At 32.2% G+C, this 19,140-nt stretch overlaps 1 protein-coding gene across 3 annotated transcripts in view; it reads left to right on the forward strand.

Annotated features, from left to right (window-relative positions):
* Scp2 (Sarcoplasmic calcium-binding protein 2) overlaps window positions 1–19,140 on the forward strand; it is a 327,312-nt gene that overhangs the window by 162,557 nt on the left and 145,615 nt on the right. For 2 of the 3 annotated variants that reach the window (XM_089639749.1, XM_089639750.1), the window contains one exon: window positions 16,335–16,411. In XM_089639749.1, the coding sequence (XP_089495875.1) occupies window positions 16,335–16,411 (77 nt within the window). Of the gene's footprint in view, window positions 1–16,332; window positions 16,412–19,140 lie in introns of all 3 variants that reach the window. The other variant, XM_089639752.1, reaches the window with a different exon arrangement.

Here is a 19,140-nt window from a genome sequence, read left to right on the forward strand (position 1 = left end):
TTTTAGGTTAAAAATAGTAATTATAATTCTTTCTAGTTTGTTTCAAATATATATACTAAATGCCATTAATAAAATCCTTAAAAATAGCTAAAATTAATAATTTATATTTCGCGCCGTTATCGTAACAATCGGTTTAACTGTAAAAAATTCTTATTTTTTTATTATATAAACGATATAAAAGTGAAGTTACAGTTTTCTTACATAATCTCCAAACAAAACAAATTTGTTTTTGAAATGTCGAGTTGTCTCAATTTTTCTACGATTGGGGTAAAAAATTAAATAAAAATGTGGTTAGCGTCTTTGACACGATTTTTCACGTTTGATTTTAAAATTTTATTATTTAAAAATAGAAATGTTAATTTTGAATGCAAACACCAGAAAGATAATTTTGAATGCAAACACCAGAAAGATAATTTTGAATGCAAACACCAGAAAGATAATTTTGAATGCAAACACCAGAAAGATAATTTTGAATGCAAACACCAGAAAGATAATTTTGAATGCAAACACCAGAAAGATAATTTTATATTGTTTCTAAGGCAGTAATTGTTTTTACGGAAAATGAAAAAATAAGTTGTTTATAGCGCATTTAAAATAAACAGAAAACATTGCAAACTGAACCAATGTGTTGAAAGTATTGAGGGTAAATGGACCAGCAATCTTTATTTAAAAAGAATTCGAAAAAGAGAGATATTTACGTAGATTATACGTTTTACTTACAGTTTAGTTTAATACAATTATAATATGCCGTGATTTTTTGCGGGTAATAAGTTCATAAGTTCTATAATATCACTCAGACTATTACTAAGAATATTCGGTTTGGGGTCATTTTGTTAAGCAACATCCAATCTTGCGTACACGTCAATGTTCGACCCAAATTGCCGCCAGAATCCTAAATAGCTATTTGTAAATCAAACAATATTTTGTAACACCCATGGCTGTGATACGGATTATCCCTTTTCCCCTGGTAGGCAAGGGGCGCAGAAAATATTAGAAGGTTGGATTACTTTCGTTTCATTTCCCCCATGTGTGTTTGGTCAAATTTTGTCATGAGCTCTGATTTATACCAATAATTGTGTTGTTCTTGGCAAGATTGTTTAGATGTTTGATTTTTGAGTTCAGATGATCGAATGCCAACATTGTAACACTTTGGATTTTGGCGTTGAAACTAAGTTATATAAAATCAAAATAATGTATGGTGTATTTGCACATGGTGGATTAAAAAAATAACCTTTCCTAAAAAATATTTTACTATGTCCCGAGAATAGACTCCACCCTCTCTTATAATTCTTTCAGTATACTCCTAATGGGTAGGTACTCCGTAGATCCACTGGCTCAAGATACTTAATAAAGTAAACCAATGTACAATACAAACCTTCTGTGGCCTGCAAAAACCTAATTTCATCTTGAAATAGGTGGAGTTTTAGAACTCAGTTGCGCGGGATGTGACAAGGTGTATGTAGGCAAGACAGAATGGACCATTTTCAAAACGATTTCTTACCATTTTCGAGCCTGTAAACTCAGCCATCTGGACAAATCGGCAAAACATATCGAGTAAATCAAATATGTAGATATAGGACGATGGGGCTAATCTTAATAGTTCTTGGTATCCGGTATTAGACGACTAAAACGTAACTAAATGCGGAAAACCACATTAAAAAAAATAAACGCTTGCAATACATTATTACTTCTATACACCATATAAACACATACTTTACCACAATCTACACATCTGCCCTGAAGGTGGACACTGTAACCCTGTCCGAAATGTTGGCTAAAAATGGAGAAAACGTAACAAAAGGAAAACACTACAACAGTTTCATTGTTTAGCCACATTGTTTTCCCAACTATGGCAACACTAGCGGCCTGTCCCACAGGCAGAACAAAATGTTATACGGACCCTAGGATGTTGAAAAGTTGAGTAGGTACCTGCTCTATCAAAACAGAAAAATCTATGGATGAAAGATAATTTGTTAGTTCTTCCTTTGGCCGCCTGAAAAATTATCAGTGTCAAACTATGGTGATTTATAAAGACTGCACAATATCTTAAGTAAGTAAGTGAAAAAGTCGCGTATAAAAATATGGAACTCGCGAACCTGGTGTATTGGAAAGATCTACGGTCGAAATTGCTCTAAAATACAATGGGAATCTTAACATGCAGAAGCCCCGTTTGTTGGACGGACCTAGAAAAGGGGCCCCTTTTTGCGTGGTTTATTTTGATTAATTCTAGTAAATGTACTACTTAAATCTCTGTTGTTTCCAAGCGAATACTTCGAAAAGTATTTGCTTGTAAACTAAAACTAAACTAATTCATTGTCTAGAAAAAATTACTTGGTTTTTACCGCCAATATTTACTATAGTTGAAAATCGTATCATAAAATTATGTAAAAAATTTAATGGTTAGGTTACATCTGTGCGCATCGGTATGAAAAAAAATATAGTTACGAATTCTTCGGAATTAATTAAAATTTGTGCCTCTGGAAAACCCCCGTTATTGCAGTCTAGAGTAACCTTAACTACACATAATTAATAACGACAACACTAAGGACGGGTTGCTTCGGAGAATTTGAACAATTCTTCAAATAACAAAATTAATTTTCAAGTTCTGTTAATATTTCAGTTCTGTCAATAATAACAAAACTTGAATAGAACTTTCACAGAACCCGAAAATGAACGTTGAAATTTGATGTGATTGTTTAAATTCTCCGAAACAATCCGTCCTTAGAAATTGTATTTTATTGCGTTCAGGTCAAATAAAACAGGATTTCAAATTAAGCTCTCATATAATATTATTATACCTTGAAATCGCCAGCCAAATTATCGACCCAAAGGAAAACGTGTTGGCAATCTTGAAACGATTAAAGCGGTCGTTAGAAACGTGATTTTCAAATAGCTAGGGGCTATACTATTACTTATTGGGTTAAATGTGGAAACAAGGTGACTATTTAGAACTAAATTCTATACATTGGGAGAAGTAATCGAAACCTTTGCAAGTGAATACATAATAATTTTGAAGATATTTTAGGCTTTCGGAATCTAGGTTACTGAGAAAATGATAGTGAACTTTTTAAATGTGAATATGTAACATTCAAAAGTTACACCTGTCCAGAGTCAGTGGGACCATGACAACTCAATTGGGATATTTTGTGAAGTTAAAGGCCGGCTTGGATTATTTTTAATACTTTGACCGCCTTCGTGGTCCAGCAGTAAAGGCCACCCTAGTGTATAAGTAATTCAATTATTTATATCACATTTAATTATCTACAATAATAAGAGGTATACTTGCAGCATCCTAAAGACTGGTAGGTTATTTCGGTGTAATCGTGGTGCTTGAAATTAATTTAGTTTAGGTCTGAATAGCCAGGTAATGTCTCACCTTCTCCATACTATATTTTGTTTTCCAATACCCTTCAGCTTTACAAAATACATACACCCTTCAACATTTAGAGCACAGGCGACAGATGGTAATGCTGTCCTTGTTTTACCGGTATTTTAATGGAAGATGCTCTGAAGAAAGAGCGTCATTAATCCTTTCGACACCAGCGCATAGTCAGGAAACACGCCAAACGCGCGCCATTTGTACACGATTCACATTTTTCATATGAGAATGATTCCTTTCTACGACTCTTTTTTGAATTCAACAGCTTGGCTGTGAAACGATTTGCCGACCAAGGTATTCACATTTTAAAAAAAGCAAAGAAATTTAGTAATTCGAATATTATAACTGATATTTTTTTCTAATAAAATCTAAAATGTAAAAGTTTAAGATAAAAGAATTTATCTCATACATCCAGCATCACCCTACTGCGTTCATTAAGTACCTACTTACAAAACAAAACGAAAAACGCGAGAAATTTTTTTCCCCAAATTTTCGATTAACTACGAAAAGTTTTCCTCTGTGACTTGTCTTGATCAATCCATAGAAAAAGGACCGAAGCTGTCAACAAAGTGTTTATAAACTGATGTCACATAATCGAAATCATTTCATGTATTTTTTTAAATTTTAAATTAAGGAAATTTTATGAGATTAAATAACATGGCGTGTTGTAACTAAACACTAAAAACATTCTTACCATCGTTAAAATAATAACATAGTTTACAAATAAGGATGTAAGCTTTTTATAGTTTTGTGAGCTTTTTTTAGTTCATTTGTGATTTATGAATCCTAAAAAGATTTTAGTTGAAAATTTAAGAGAATTACCTTTAAAAACACTAATATACATTAATCATTCGATAAACAATATTGTAAAATAACTCAATGCGAAGTTAAAAACTTAATTAGAAAAAAAGCTACAAGTTAATTAATTCGATATATATAAATAAAATAACGTTTTCTTGGAGCATTTTTTGAATATTACGATAAAAAAGGGATTATTTTAAGTCCTTAAGATTTTAAACGAAACACAAAGATAACAACTTTAAATGCAGAAACATAAGCTTTATGGTGTTAAATATACAATTCTCTCTTTTAATATTAATTCTAAGATAAAAATCCTTTCCATTTGTCTCAGACTTTTTTCATCCATAAAACAGAGATCTATTTTTGATGGTTTTTCGCTCAGAAAAACGTTGCTAAGTAAAACATGCTTTCCCTAATCTTTTTGGATACAGTGTATGTATGCTTCCCTTATTTCAACGGAGTTTTATTCAAAATTTAAATTTTTGTAAGAGCAAGAAACGTATTTTTTCAATCGTTCATTCTTTTACAATATGGGACGTGTTTTAATTAAATAATATTTATCATTGAAGACGAATATAATACTAAGAAATCTAAACAAATCATGAAACAAAAACGAAACAGAAAATACAAATTAACGGTCTCAACTGGAAATCAAAACCAATGTATCTGTTTATTTTTCGGAATAACTTTATTGAGTAAAACCTCAAATTGTAATATTTAAATATTGAAGACAATATTAGTGATTTTTAAACGAAAATCTGAAACAGAAAAATCAGAAAAGGATACGGTCACATCTACAGTGGGTTGCCATATTAATAGGGACAGTTCCAATATTTCCTGATTTTTATGTTTACGTTGTCTCTACTTCTAAATAACTTAGATATGATGGCCATTCCTTCGTTATTTTTGTTGCTGGTATCACCACTAACACTTTTAAGAAGTGGCAACACTCGCAAAATGCCACATCCCTCGAAAATTTAAGGTTTTTTCCACGTGGCCAGCATTTTTGTGAAAATGCGTTATTGAAGTTCTGGTAAATAAATATACATAATAGTTATATTTACGAGTTTTAACAGTTTAGCTGTACAAAAATGTAAGTAATTATTAATTATCTATTAATTTTGTTTTTTTTTTTTTCATATCTAATTTCAGTTTATAGTTTTTCCATATTGAGTCCAATGTTCTGTTTTTTCAGTACGGCTAGGTCTTTAGACATGTCCCCAAGAAAATATCCGGAAGTGAAGACACTATTGTTAAACAATCAACATTCCCAAAGGGAAATAGCAGCCAATACGGGTATTTTAAAGTCTGTGGTTAACAGGATAAATTAGAAAATCAATCAAAACCTGCCCCTTGAATTGGATCACAATGGGAAATGTGGCAGAAAACGAATCACTACACCTCGTACTGACCGCAAAATCAAAGACGTCTGTCTCCAAAACCGCAAAAAGAGTGTGGTTCGTCTGACCTTGATGATCAACAAAGAAGATATCGAAGTCTCCCAAAGGAGAGTCCAGAGGAGATTGGTTGAGGAGAACCTCATTCGTCATCGGCCAGCTAATAAACCTCGCCTCACAGTAGATATGAGGAAAAAACTACTGGAATTGGCCAACGCACACCAAAACATAACTATAGAGACTTGGAATATGGTAATTAACATGTTTGTGCTTTTCAAGCTTAAAAAAAATTCCATTAGTATGATTATGGCCTTTTATTAGGTGTGCTTCTCTGACGAGTCCATATTACAAATTTTGTTGGACAAATCATCGTTCGTCCGACGAAGCCCAGGAGAGAAATTTCATCCGGACTGCCTTGTAGAGACGATCAAACGACCCACCAGTATCATGATGTGGTCAGTCATCTCTTCCAAAGGGATGGGGCGCCTCCACATCCTGCAAGGTACTATGAGGCAGGATCAGTAAAGACAAATACTGGAAAATCTATTACTGCCTCAAGTCGGAGAATGGTTCCCTGGTGACCAGGAATACGTTTTTATGCACAACTCTGCACCCTGTCATAAAGCCAGGACTGTCACTGAATTCCGGGCTGAAAAAAATGTGCAGGTTTTACCTTGGCCGAGGAATTCCCCTAACATGAACCTTATTGAAAACCTGTAGAAGCTCACCAAGAGGAAGATTGCCAAGGAGGTGATCACAACGAAGCAGCAGCTCATCGAAACCCTCATCCTGGTGTGGCATCATTGTCCTGACCTAAATATTACTGAAAAATTGTGCGTTGAGAGTATTCCACGGCGTGTACAAGCTGTTATTGCGGCTAAAGGCGAAATTACGAAATATTAACTTTTTGTTCGATAATGTTTAAAAATAATTAAAAAAATAAAATAATCACAGATTAAGGACAAAAACGGTTTTTAAATATTTAAAATTCAATATCCTTGTTAATAAATAATAATAACCGCACCTAAAATCATAAACATCTGTGTTTTATGAAGACAAAGTGTGAAAAACACATATTTCGTAGGTGTCCCTATTAATATGGCAACCCACTGTAGGACTCGAACCCAGGACCCTTGTCTTTCCGGGACACTGCTCTACCAACTGAGCTAATGGGACCCTATCCCCCTCGGTCACTTTTAACTGAATCATGCATTTTTTCACCGCACATTTTTTACTGGCAACTATCTTTATGTATGACCGTATCCTTTTCTGATTTTTCTATTTCAGACTTTCGTTTAGAAATCACTAATATTGTCTTCAATATTTCAATGTATCTGTCTTACCAGGACAACGTATTTATACACTCGAACATTGGGGTCTAATTACATAATATTTTTCCATCTCATAATTCAAATTTTTGTTATTATGTTAATTTTGATGCACTTTGTAATGTAATTAATTCAATACTTGTTTGTTTAAAAGCCCGACGGGCGTAAATAAATAAATCAATATTATCTTGCGACTATTTAAAAAAATACTTATTAGCTATCTTTTTGAATGATCACAGATTTAAAAAGAATTGATTGGTAACCTAGATAGTGTCTCGAATAAACATTTTTGCTTCTAATTCATATCTGATACCTATAGACAGTGTCTCGGATAAAAATTTCTGATTTTAATTTATATGGGATACCTATAGATAGATAGTGTCTCGGAAAAACATGTCTGATTTAATTTATAAGGGATACCTTTAGAAAGTGTCTCGGAAAAACATGTCTGATTTTAATTTATATGCGATACCTACAGACAGTGTCTCGGATAAACATTTCTGATTTTAATTTATATGCGATACCTACAGACAGTGTCTTGGATAAACATGTCTGATTTAAATTTATATGCGATACCTACAGACAGTGTCTCGGATAAACATGTCTGATTTTAATTTATATGCGATACCTACAGACAGTGTCTCGGATAAACATTTCTGATTTTAATTTATATGCGATACCTACAGACAGTGTCTTGGATAAACATGTCTGATTTAAATTTATATGCGATACCTACAGACAGTGTCTTGGATAAACATGTCTGATTTAAATTTATATGCGATACCTACAGACAGTGTCTCGGATAAACATTTCTGATTTTAATTTATATGCGATACCTACAGACAGTGTCTTGGATAAACATGTCTGATTTAAATTTATATGCGATACCTACAGACAGTGTCTCGGATAAACATGTCTGATTTTAATTTATATGCGATACCTACAGACAGTGTCTCGGATAAACATTTCTGATTTTAATTTATATGCGATACCTACAGACACTGTCTCGGATAAACATTTCTGATTTTAATTTATATGCGATACCTACAGACAGTGTCTCGGATAAAATTTTTTGATTTTAATTTATATGCGATACCTACAGACAGTGTCTCGGATAAACATTTCTGATTTTAATTTATATGCGATACCTACAGACAGTGTCTCGGATAAACATTTCTGATTTTAATTTATATGCGATACCTACAGACAGTGTCTCGGATAAACATGTCTGATTTTAATTTATATGCCATACCTACAGACAGTGTCTCGGATAAACATTTCTGATTTTAATTTATCTGCGATACCTACAGACAGTGTCTCGGAATAACATTTCTGATTTTAATTTATATGCGATACCTACAGACAGTGTCTCGGAAAAACATGTCTGATTTTAATTTATATGCGATACCTACAGACAGTGTCTCGGATAAACATTTCTGATTTTAATTTATATGCGATACCTACAGACAGTGTCTCGGATAAACATTTCTGATTTTAATTTATATGCGATACCTACAGACAGTGTCTCGGATAAACATTTCTGATTTTAATTTATATGCGATACCTACAGACAGTGTCTCGGATAAACATTTCTGATTTTAATTTATATGCCATACCTACAGACAGTGTCTCGGATAAACATTTCTGATTTTAATTTATCTGCGATACCTACAGACAGTGTCTCGGATAAACATTTCTAATTTTAATTTATATGCGATACCTACAGACAGTGTCTCGGATAAACATTTCTGATTTTAATTTATATGCGATACCTACAGACAGTGTCTCGGATAAACATTTCTGATTTTAATTTATATGCGATACCTACAGACAGTGTCTCGGATAAACATTTCTGATTTTAATTTATATGCGATACCTACAGACAGTGTCTCGGATAAACATGTCTGATTTTAATTTATATGCCATACCTACAGACAGTGTCTCGGATAAACATTTCTGATTTTAATTTATCTGCGATACCTACAGACAGTGTCTCGGAATAACATTTCTGATTTTAATTTATATGCGATACCTACAGACAGTGTCTCGGAAAAACATGTCTGATTTTAATTTATATGCGATACCTACAGACAGTGTCTCGGATAAACATTTCTGATTTTAATTTATATGCGATACCTACAGACAGTGTCTCGGATAAACATTTCTGATTTTAATTTATATGCGATACCTACAGACAGTGTCTCGGATAAACATTTCTGATTTTAATTTATATGCCATACCTACAGACAGTGTCTCGGATAAACATTTTTGATTTTAATTTATATGCGATACCTACAGACAGTGTCTCGGATAAACATTTCGGATTTTAATTTATATGCGATACCTACAGACAGTGTCTCGGATAAACATTTCTGATTTTAATTTATATGCGATACCTACAGACAGTGTCTCAGATAAACATTTCTGATTTTAATTTATATGCGATACCTACAGACAGTGTCTCGGATAAACATTTCGGATTTTAATTTATATGCGATACCTACAGACAGTGTATCGGATAAACATGTCTGATTTTAATTTATATGCGATACCTACAGACAGTGTCTCGGATAAACATTTCTGATTTTAATTTATATGCGATACCTACAGACAGTGTCTCGGATAAACATTTCTGATTTTAATTTATATGCGATACCTACAGACAGTGTCTCGGATAAACATTTCTGATTTTAATTTATATGCGATACCTACAGACAGTGTCTCGGATAAATATTTCTGATTTTAATTTATATGCGATACCTACAGACAGTGTCTCGGATAAACATTTCTGATTTTAAATTATATGGGATTCCTATAGATAGTTTCCCGGATAAACATTTTTAATTTTAATTTATATGGGGTACCTTTATCGAGTGAACAATGACGTTGTCCTTGTAAGACAGAGATCCCAGGTTTGATTCCCAATTGTAACTGATCTTTTTTTATTTATTTTGTCTTGTTCCGTTTCATGTTTCGCTTAGCCATGTTAGTATTATCTTCTTCCTCAGTGGTATATTACATTGATGGGTATAACCTACTATCTAGAATCAAATCACATACTCTCGATCAACCAACATGGTTTCAGGAAAAACACGAGCACAGAACATGCAATAGCTACTGTAACGGACTTCATTACAAAAAATCTAGACACAAAGAAAAAAGTTGTATCTATTTACTTAGATCTTTGTAAAGCCTTCGACACAATTTCACACGAAAAACTATTCAAAAAGCTAAAAAACATGGGCATTAATGGAATAGAATTCGATCTAATTAAAAGTTTCACGTCTGAGAGAACGCAACAAGTAAAAATTGACAGCAAGACAAGTCATCCACTTTTGATCACGTACGGAGTCCCACAAGGGAGTGTACTCGGCCCTTTATTGTTCCTCATCTACATAAACGAACTATGTGACATAGAAATTGAAGGTAAAATCGTGACCTTCGCTGACGACACAGTACTTCTCTGTCAAGCAGCCACATGGAAAGATGTATTTATAATTGCCGAAAAAAGTCTATCAGTTGTCAAAAAATGGCTAAACTTGAATACTCTTACCGTTAATACAATAAAAACAAAATACATCACACATAGTATTACACAAAGAGGTCAACCTCCACCTAACATAGACCTGTTTCTACATGACTGTGAACAAACTTCACCCAATTGCCAGTGCAAGCGTATAGAAAGGGTAAACCAAACAAAATACCTAGGGGTCATTATTGATTCACACTTACGCTGGACTGACCACATAACTTTCATTACTAATAAACTAAAAAGAGTCATGCACCTAATAAAGTCAATCAAAAACATTTTCCCACATTCAATACTTAGATCTATATATTTCGCACTCTGTCAATCGATTGTTACATATGGCATACTGGCTTGGGGAAGCGCTACAAATACTGCAATCGACCCAATACAAAAAATTCAAAAAGCAATAATTAAAATCATCTTACAAGTACCATTCTACACAAATTCAAGCGAAATTTTCAAAACATTAGACGTCATGTCAATAAGACAACTTTATGCCAAATCTGCACTACTAAATTTCCTCCAACAGAAACTACACATTCCAATGCCACCTCAAACAACAATAAAAACAAGGTCGACAACAAACAATACCCTGAACATACCGATAACATACACCACACACGGACAAAGACACTTCCAGTATTACGCTACAAAACTTTTTAATTGTATGCCCACCACTCTGAAACTACTACTAATGGGAAATACATACACAAACATTCACAAAAAACTGATCACAGCCTGGATCAAAAAACAAGATATCCATTTTATACAAAACATTATAACACCAAACCAAACATAATCATTGATGAATGTGTATGTATCTATGTATGCATGTGTTTACTATATGTGTGTTTTTTATATATATATATATATAAAATGTAAATAAAAATAAGGGTGTAAATATTTTTTTTTCCTTTTTTCTTTAAATAACAATGTACAATAACCATTTAAAAAAAATAATAATTTAAAATCTCAACTTACACTTATATAAGAAAATTTAACCAATACACATAAATACATGTACCATTAAATCAAAACCACGCAAACACCTCAGCACAGGTTCTCCTAGTGAGGTGTTCACGAAAGATATAACATTACCCACCACAGTGTCACCTACTCAAACCTACCTCACACCCAGCATAAAACACCAAATTAACAACAGTTCTAAATTTATGTATTATATACAAATGTAAATATTTGGTAGACACTGTAATGTATGTATAGAAATAAATAAACCTCGTTGTTAAAAATAAAAATTGAATAACATTTTCAGAATCAGAATAACAAATTAATATGTGACCCAGTAATGTATTACACTCTCAGGTCACCACAAAAATCGTGAACGTTCTGGCGAATCGAAACGTACGAAAATTTTTTTCGAGAATTTGGTGTTCAACGTAACTTTTGCGTGTTGCTATGAGCGTTTTTCCGTTCAATTTAAAAAAAAAAATTGCTGAATTTTTTTGAATACGCCGTCTTTCTAGTGTTTTCTTACTAAACTATATTTTTTTTCTATTCTATATATATATTTTATCTTCTACTGAATTAAATAAGAAAAATATTCAGCTCTCAAGTATATTTTCACTGTGAACTGTAGAGCTTTGAAGATGTATTTAATTCTTGAACGAAGCTAGAGTGGAATGTAATATTATCAATTATTATAATATTTTCAGTAAACATTTATTCTATAAAATTTGTTATCATCCAAAAGTTGACTTGCCAAAAGCCTCTCATAGTTTATATAAATTAAATTCTGAAATTGCTGAAAATACTTTTTTTTGTGTTTTTGAAATATACCTACAAATCAAATTATCATTTATTAGGTATTAAATAAAAAAATAAACAGCCAAATGAAAGAAAAGCGCACTTTTAGCCTTTTTTAAATAAAAAAAAAACACTGAAATAAATTTGAGTTTCATCATTTTTCCTGTCCACGTCGATCTTTGAGATTCGGATATCAAAAATAACCTCCAAATACTATAATTTGTTTTAAGATCAGTGTAACTCAATGTTACCATAGTAATGAAAAAAAATATTTCCATTTTATCAAATTTCTATAAATCGTTGACAGACTGTACTTAATGTGTCTACCACAAGGTACTACAATGGTAGGCCTAATGTACCTGCATGGAGTAGTGGTCTCTCCAACTGATTCGGGTTTGCGGCTGGAGTCTGCATATAGAGAAGAGCGGAGGTGAATGCATGATTTGAATCGATTAGTGCCACAAATTTACTAGAATTTGAAGCAATTAAAGAAAATCCACCCTTAAAACGGAGAAAAATTTCTGGGGTGGAAATTTGTGCCGTTTCGCTAGACTTTTATTGTTAACGCGATGAACTTAGAAAAAAAAATATTTTGTGAGCTTAAAGAATTGTCAGTGGATGGGAATGGATTGAAATGAGGTTGAAAGGGACATAGCTATTCAGATCTAGTTACTTAACAGAGATAAAACTAATTCTCACATCTATTAGATTCTTGGAGTATTTTTTTCACCGGTGCGATTCTAAAAGTTATCTGAACTTTATTTTAAATAACTTAGTCTTGGCGTTATTATGGTTGATTTGGCCAGAGATCGGTTAAGAGCCAATGCATTTACTCATCTACCACAGAGTTTTCAATTAAAAAGTATACAACTGCGTACATGAAATGGCTTAAATTATCAAACATTTAAGATTTTAATGGAAAACGCATCAAATTTCCAATTTCCATAGCACTGCAAAAAAAAAGAATAAATAACTTTTTTTTTTCAATTATATAATGTTGACGCTGTCAGTAGAGGTGTTAAGGTGTTAATTAATTGTTACTTTGGCTTTGTCGAGAAATATCGAAAAAATATATAAAATACCAATTGAAACATTACCCATTCTACAGGGTTCTAATCAATTATTCATGATATGGTGTTCAAATTCCCTTTATACGAGCTTTTACCCCAAGTGTAAAAGTAGCGTTGTGGAAAGCACCCCTGTATTTGCTATAAAAAGATCAATAATGAGGGTTGACGACGTTGGAACGCTGACATTGTTTACAGAAAGGCTTTACTTTTCAAATCCCAGCCCGCGACTTAAAACTTTGGAAAAACCGCTGGCACAAACTCTTCTGAATCGGCGATTTGTTTTTGTTTTCCCCGACTTAGTACGAATGGGAGGTTTTCTTAAGCGGGGATTTGTGGAAAAACGAGTTATTGTACTCATCCTTGATATGTTTGTTCCGCCTGAAGCAAAATTCTAGCGCAAAAACTATCGAAAAATCTCACTGATCTCCGAATAAATATCTGAGAAGATATACACATGATGTCTAATTTTTAGATTCATTTTATTATTTAGTAATTACATCATCTACAAAATTAGGTCAACATTAGAAAAATCAACACGAAAAATGGTAGTTTTTTTTGCATAATACATCTGTTTTCAATTCTGATGACTGAGGATTAAACCTTCCTCCCCAGGGACTGAAGTTAACGCTGCTAACACCTAAGCCGAACCCTCATTGGATAAACCGACATTGATTTCGTATATTTACTGCTGTAAATTATTCAAATAAAATGTTATCCAATTTCAGAAAAATGTGTGCACGCGCGTGTGTGGGAGAATGAGTGCCATCAAAAGTTGATAGAATGTATTGTCATTGACAACGAGTTTATTTGCTGAGTTTCAGCTTGATCGGAAGACGGGAAGCGGGTTAATTTTCACTTTCAAGAATCAATTTCATTCATTCACTCACTCAATGAAGGAAACAAAATCCAAATTAAAATAGATGTGTTTAAAATGGGGATTTCTTGATGATTGTGTGGGATAGTGTCGGTAACCTGCTTCTCGTACTCAGATAGATGTGTATTATATTGTTTACATTTGTGAGGAATAAGATACATGTATGTGAGTATATGTGAGTTGTGTATAATGTATGTATATGTATATATACATACATGCATGTATATATACTTGCGTGTGCATGTGTATGTATGTATTTACATATGTGTACTACTTTATATATTTGTGTTTATTTTATAGAAAACTTTGTGAGTTATTGAAAACATTTTTTTTACCAATTTATTTTTTATTTTTTTATAATTCTAGCAAAATATGTTTACACTAGACTTAAATTCAAACTAACCATTCCTCCATTGGGCACCATGAAACAGGCAGCTGCCTAGTATGGTGCTCTAATGTATCTTCTCTTAATAAATGTATTAATCATGTAACATGTACGTATAAAAAAATAAAATAAATAAAAAATGGATAAGTTGTGCCAACACAAATCATAAGGTTTATAAACGAAGGATTTTCTTCGTATATTTTGATGTGTATCTCTTTTTTGTGACACACTTCTTTCTTCATTCACAATCTTGCATCGTTTCATTAATATATTTTTTTAATTATTTTGTTATTTAGATTCTTGACGTGACACGATTAAGTACTTGATCAATTTGTTCGTGCCGTGTCTTCCTCGAGCGTCTTTGACGCAATTCTAAATACACCACCTATAAAACTATGTCATTCTCACCCGACTTAAATAAGGAACACTTTAGCGAGTACATTAAAAAAATATATTAGCCATGAAAATAACAGACCACGATAATATTATTATAACGACATACTTAAAATAAAATGCTCCACAAATCTTCGCTAAACGAGCAAATTAATCAGACGCCCGTTTTGCAGCGGCTCCTCACATTACCATCTCCCGAGGGACAAGGCAAAAAATCTCATAATTGAAGACCTTTGAAAAAAACACAGCTAAAATCAGGAGCGCAAACCTTCTTTCTGAATATTGGAATATCAGGTTGTGCCGAGCTGCATTCTACAGGGTGATGATTACCCTGACGATAGTCAACCTAAGATAAGAGAGAGCATCTGAAGATAAGATGTTAAAAATCATGCAAACTCAGTTTGTGCATACATTACCAAAACGATTCATTAAATTGTTAACAATGATTCAAGTAAACGTGCACACCAACAAAAAATTGCAGTAACCTAACAACTTACCTACGTTATATATATTAAAACACTTCAATATTTGTAACACACCGATTCAATATATATTATCTATTAATCTTCTATTTACGAGTATTTAAATAAAAATGAAAAAATGTTTATTTGTTAAAAATCTTAAGTCTATCTAAATTAATCTCTATTAAATTTAAACTTTGACACAAATTTGCATTCAAATACGCGTGTGTTTTTGTATACCTATATTATTTAAATTTCACCTGTGACTCGTAAAATCATGTTATTTAAAAAAAAACTGCGCCATCTGTTGGACGTAAAATCATAATGCGCTATCGACTGAGCCACAGAAACGCGTAGTGGGTACAGCTGGTATACAATAAATGCGTTTCTGTCGAACAATTTTGTGTATTTAAGACCGTTAGACGTACCTAATCGTATAAACTAAGAAATAAAAGAACCAAACGTCTTATTATCTTTGGTAAACGGTGATATTTCTGTTTTCCTCAATCATATCTCTGATGATCTTTATTCCTCTTTCACATCTGCAAGAATGTCTTTTTTTCCTCTTTCATACCAATAATAATATCCTTCTTTCCTCTTTCACACAACTAATAAAATCTGTTTTCCTTTTTCACACCACGAATAATATCGTTTATCCTCTTCACACCGCCAATAATATCTGTTTTTACTCTTTCACAATACTAATAATATCTTTTTTTACTCTTTCACAATACTAATAATATCTTTTTTTACTCTTTCACAATACTAATAATATCTCTTTTTACTCTTTCACAATACTAATAGTATCTTTTTTTACTCTTTCACAATACTAATAATATCTTTTTTTACTCTTTCACAATACTAATAATATCTTTTTTTACTCTTTCACAATACTAATAATATCTTTTTTTACTCTTTCACAATACTAATAATATCTGTTTTTCTCCTTTCAGACCACTCCACCAGACCACAATGCCTATTTCTGACTTCCGCAAGAAGAAACTGCTGTACGTGTTCAACGTCTTCTTTGGTAAGTTAAAGCCTTCATTATTATAATTATACAGTTAACATTCGTTCTGAGCTTGTGAAAAATTATTCGACCTCACGTTGAATCATTATTATACTCGTACCTAGTGGTAGGCCGGCGTGACAATAATTTTAAATTCACACCATAATTACTACGTCTTGTGCTAAAAAACCTATTAACTACACCAGTGATTTCCAACCAGAGATGTGCAAAATGGGTACCCAAAACCATTTGATATGCAAAATGGAAATGGGTCAATAATTTTACATTTGAAAATGCAAAATGCAAAATGGTTTTTAGAAAAGCATTTCAAATGCAAAATGCAAAATACCTATTTTCAAAATGCATTGAAAATGCAAAATCGTTTCTCAGGTCAAACAATTAAAATAATTATAGAATTTTTAAACAGTTTTGTCATTTAATAATGGACATCAATGTAGAACAAACATATTACATGATGGTAAATCAAAAAATGCCACGACTACGGATTATGAACCACAAAAAAATTGCGAGGGACAAATGTTGCCAACGTAAAAACATAGAAACTTAGCAGTTAATATTATAGCGTCATGGCCCCATGTTCAGTATTTGAATCAGTATTTTTTGTAATGGTATCACTCAATTGCCAGGGCTCCTACCAGGGAGCAACTTGACAAATGTAAATTATCTCTCATATCGAGGTTGAGGACCGACTGATATTTGGGGCTTATGAAAAAAAGATGAGTGGAGATAGTAGGAAGAATGTTGCAAAAAAGCATTTAAAATGGAAAATGCATTGAGAAAAGCATTTAAAATGCAAAATGCAAAATGGTTTTTAGAAAAGCATTTAAAATGCAAAACAGAAAATACCCATTTTGCATTTTGCATTTCCATTTGAAATGGATTTATTTGAAATAAAGTACATCTCTGTTTCCAACGGGGTTAGTATCGCCCCATGGGTGCGTTATAAAGATTTTTTTTTTTTTAAATTTAAAATTACGGCATATAATCTGGGTTACAAATAATATAAGAATATTTAAAATCAACCAACTACCATCATTACAAGCGAAAAATGTGTTTGTGTGCATTGATGAAGAACAAATGTAGTAGAAGATCGAATCCACAATGTCCGGGTTAAATGGTGAAAGGTAAAAGTTAAATTCTTCTCAAAGTGTTTTCACCTGCGGCACTTTGTCTTTCTATACCGTCATCCTTTTTTATTGGGAGAGGGGGCGTTGTGCAAGATAAGGTTGGGAACCTCTGATCTACACTAATAAAACTCTATATTATATTTTTTCTACCATTCTAGTAAAAGAATGGAAGAAGGATTTGAAAACGCCCGAGGAAGAGTAAGAGTGCAAGAATAGGGTTAGAAAAATAGAAATATATATATATATATATATATTTTTTATTTTTTTTTTTATTATTTATTATTTATTATTTATTACATTTATTATATAAGTACATTTTTGTTTATTTGTTACAATATAAGATAAAATATTTCAGGACTCCTCTTCCATAGAAGCATTAGCTTGTGGCTGGAATTAAAATATATATTTATATATATTTGATATATATATATTTGATATGAATGTCACTGAAGCGAGAGTGAGTGCAAAGACAGCGTTGTGTAGCGGTCTGTTCTATCTGCCTAACCCTGCGAGAAACGGTGTGATGATTTTTTAGTTAATTAAACCTCATATATTTGGCTTCGCTTGAATATTTTTTCATTTGATAGAGTAATTCATACTTACCAAATTTTATCATGATTAACTAACCTCACCTAACCAACACGGAGTATAAAATAAATTAAATAATATTTTTTCTTTTTTTCTTTTATTGAATAAATAGTTAATACATATCAACAAACAAGTCCTGCTAAGCCAATTGAATTGGCTTGTCAACAGGTGCTTAAAGTTTAGTTACATACACATTTTTGTAAGTTATAATTTACATCTTATATCTACAGAATCAACAATTTTTTCGTACAATTTTTCATACATATTAAAGTAATTTTTTTTTTCCGATAGCCAATTTTTCACCATTTATTTAACCTTATTCATAGATTTACATTGCTTTATAGTGTCAGGTAATAAATTTAATATCTTCGGTATGTTGTATTCAAACGTTCTCTGTCCGTATTTATTATTAAATTTCGGAACTATTAACCCGTCATTGCGCGTGAATCTAGTACTGTATTTATGTTCTTTTTTCTTTATGCTGCGGAGTAAATATATACTGAATTATGATTTTTTGCCATTGAATAGCCTTAACAGGTAAAAATTTGGCACTCTGAAACAGCAACGGTGTATTATTTCTCTGTTTATAAATGTTAGGGACGACTAGTAATTTTACAATTGCGTTTTGTACAACTTGGACTTGTTTCAGATTGGTTATACTAGTATTTCACCATATGGTTAATCCATATCTTATAATAGATTCTGCCATTAATCAATAAATTATTTTAAGTGTTTCAATTGATAGGGAAAAAATTAATGTGTACATTCTGCCAGCAATTGATCTGAGTCTTTTACAGGTTTAAGTATCAATTTAAGAATGTTTTACCGATTTGCCTTGATAATTATCATAACGATACAAAGAATTTTCGTTATAATGAAAAAAAACTAATTTTTAAGGACACGTTTTCCGACATCATGAAAATATGTCCCTAATTTTCTAAAAGTTTATCAGGAAACCTGTTAATTCGTTGGTATGGCCTGCAATCCAGTTTTTGACTGGAATCACCAATAATT

The sequence above is a fragment of the Hesperophylax consimilis genome, chromosome 14 (assembly GCF_061612785.1).
Source record: "Hesperophylax consimilis isolate HC1 chromosome 14, BYU_Hcon_1.0, whole genome shotgun sequence".
Classification (NCBI taxonomy): Eukaryota; Metazoa; Arthropoda; class Insecta; order Trichoptera; family Limnephilidae; genus Hesperophylax; species Hesperophylax consimilis.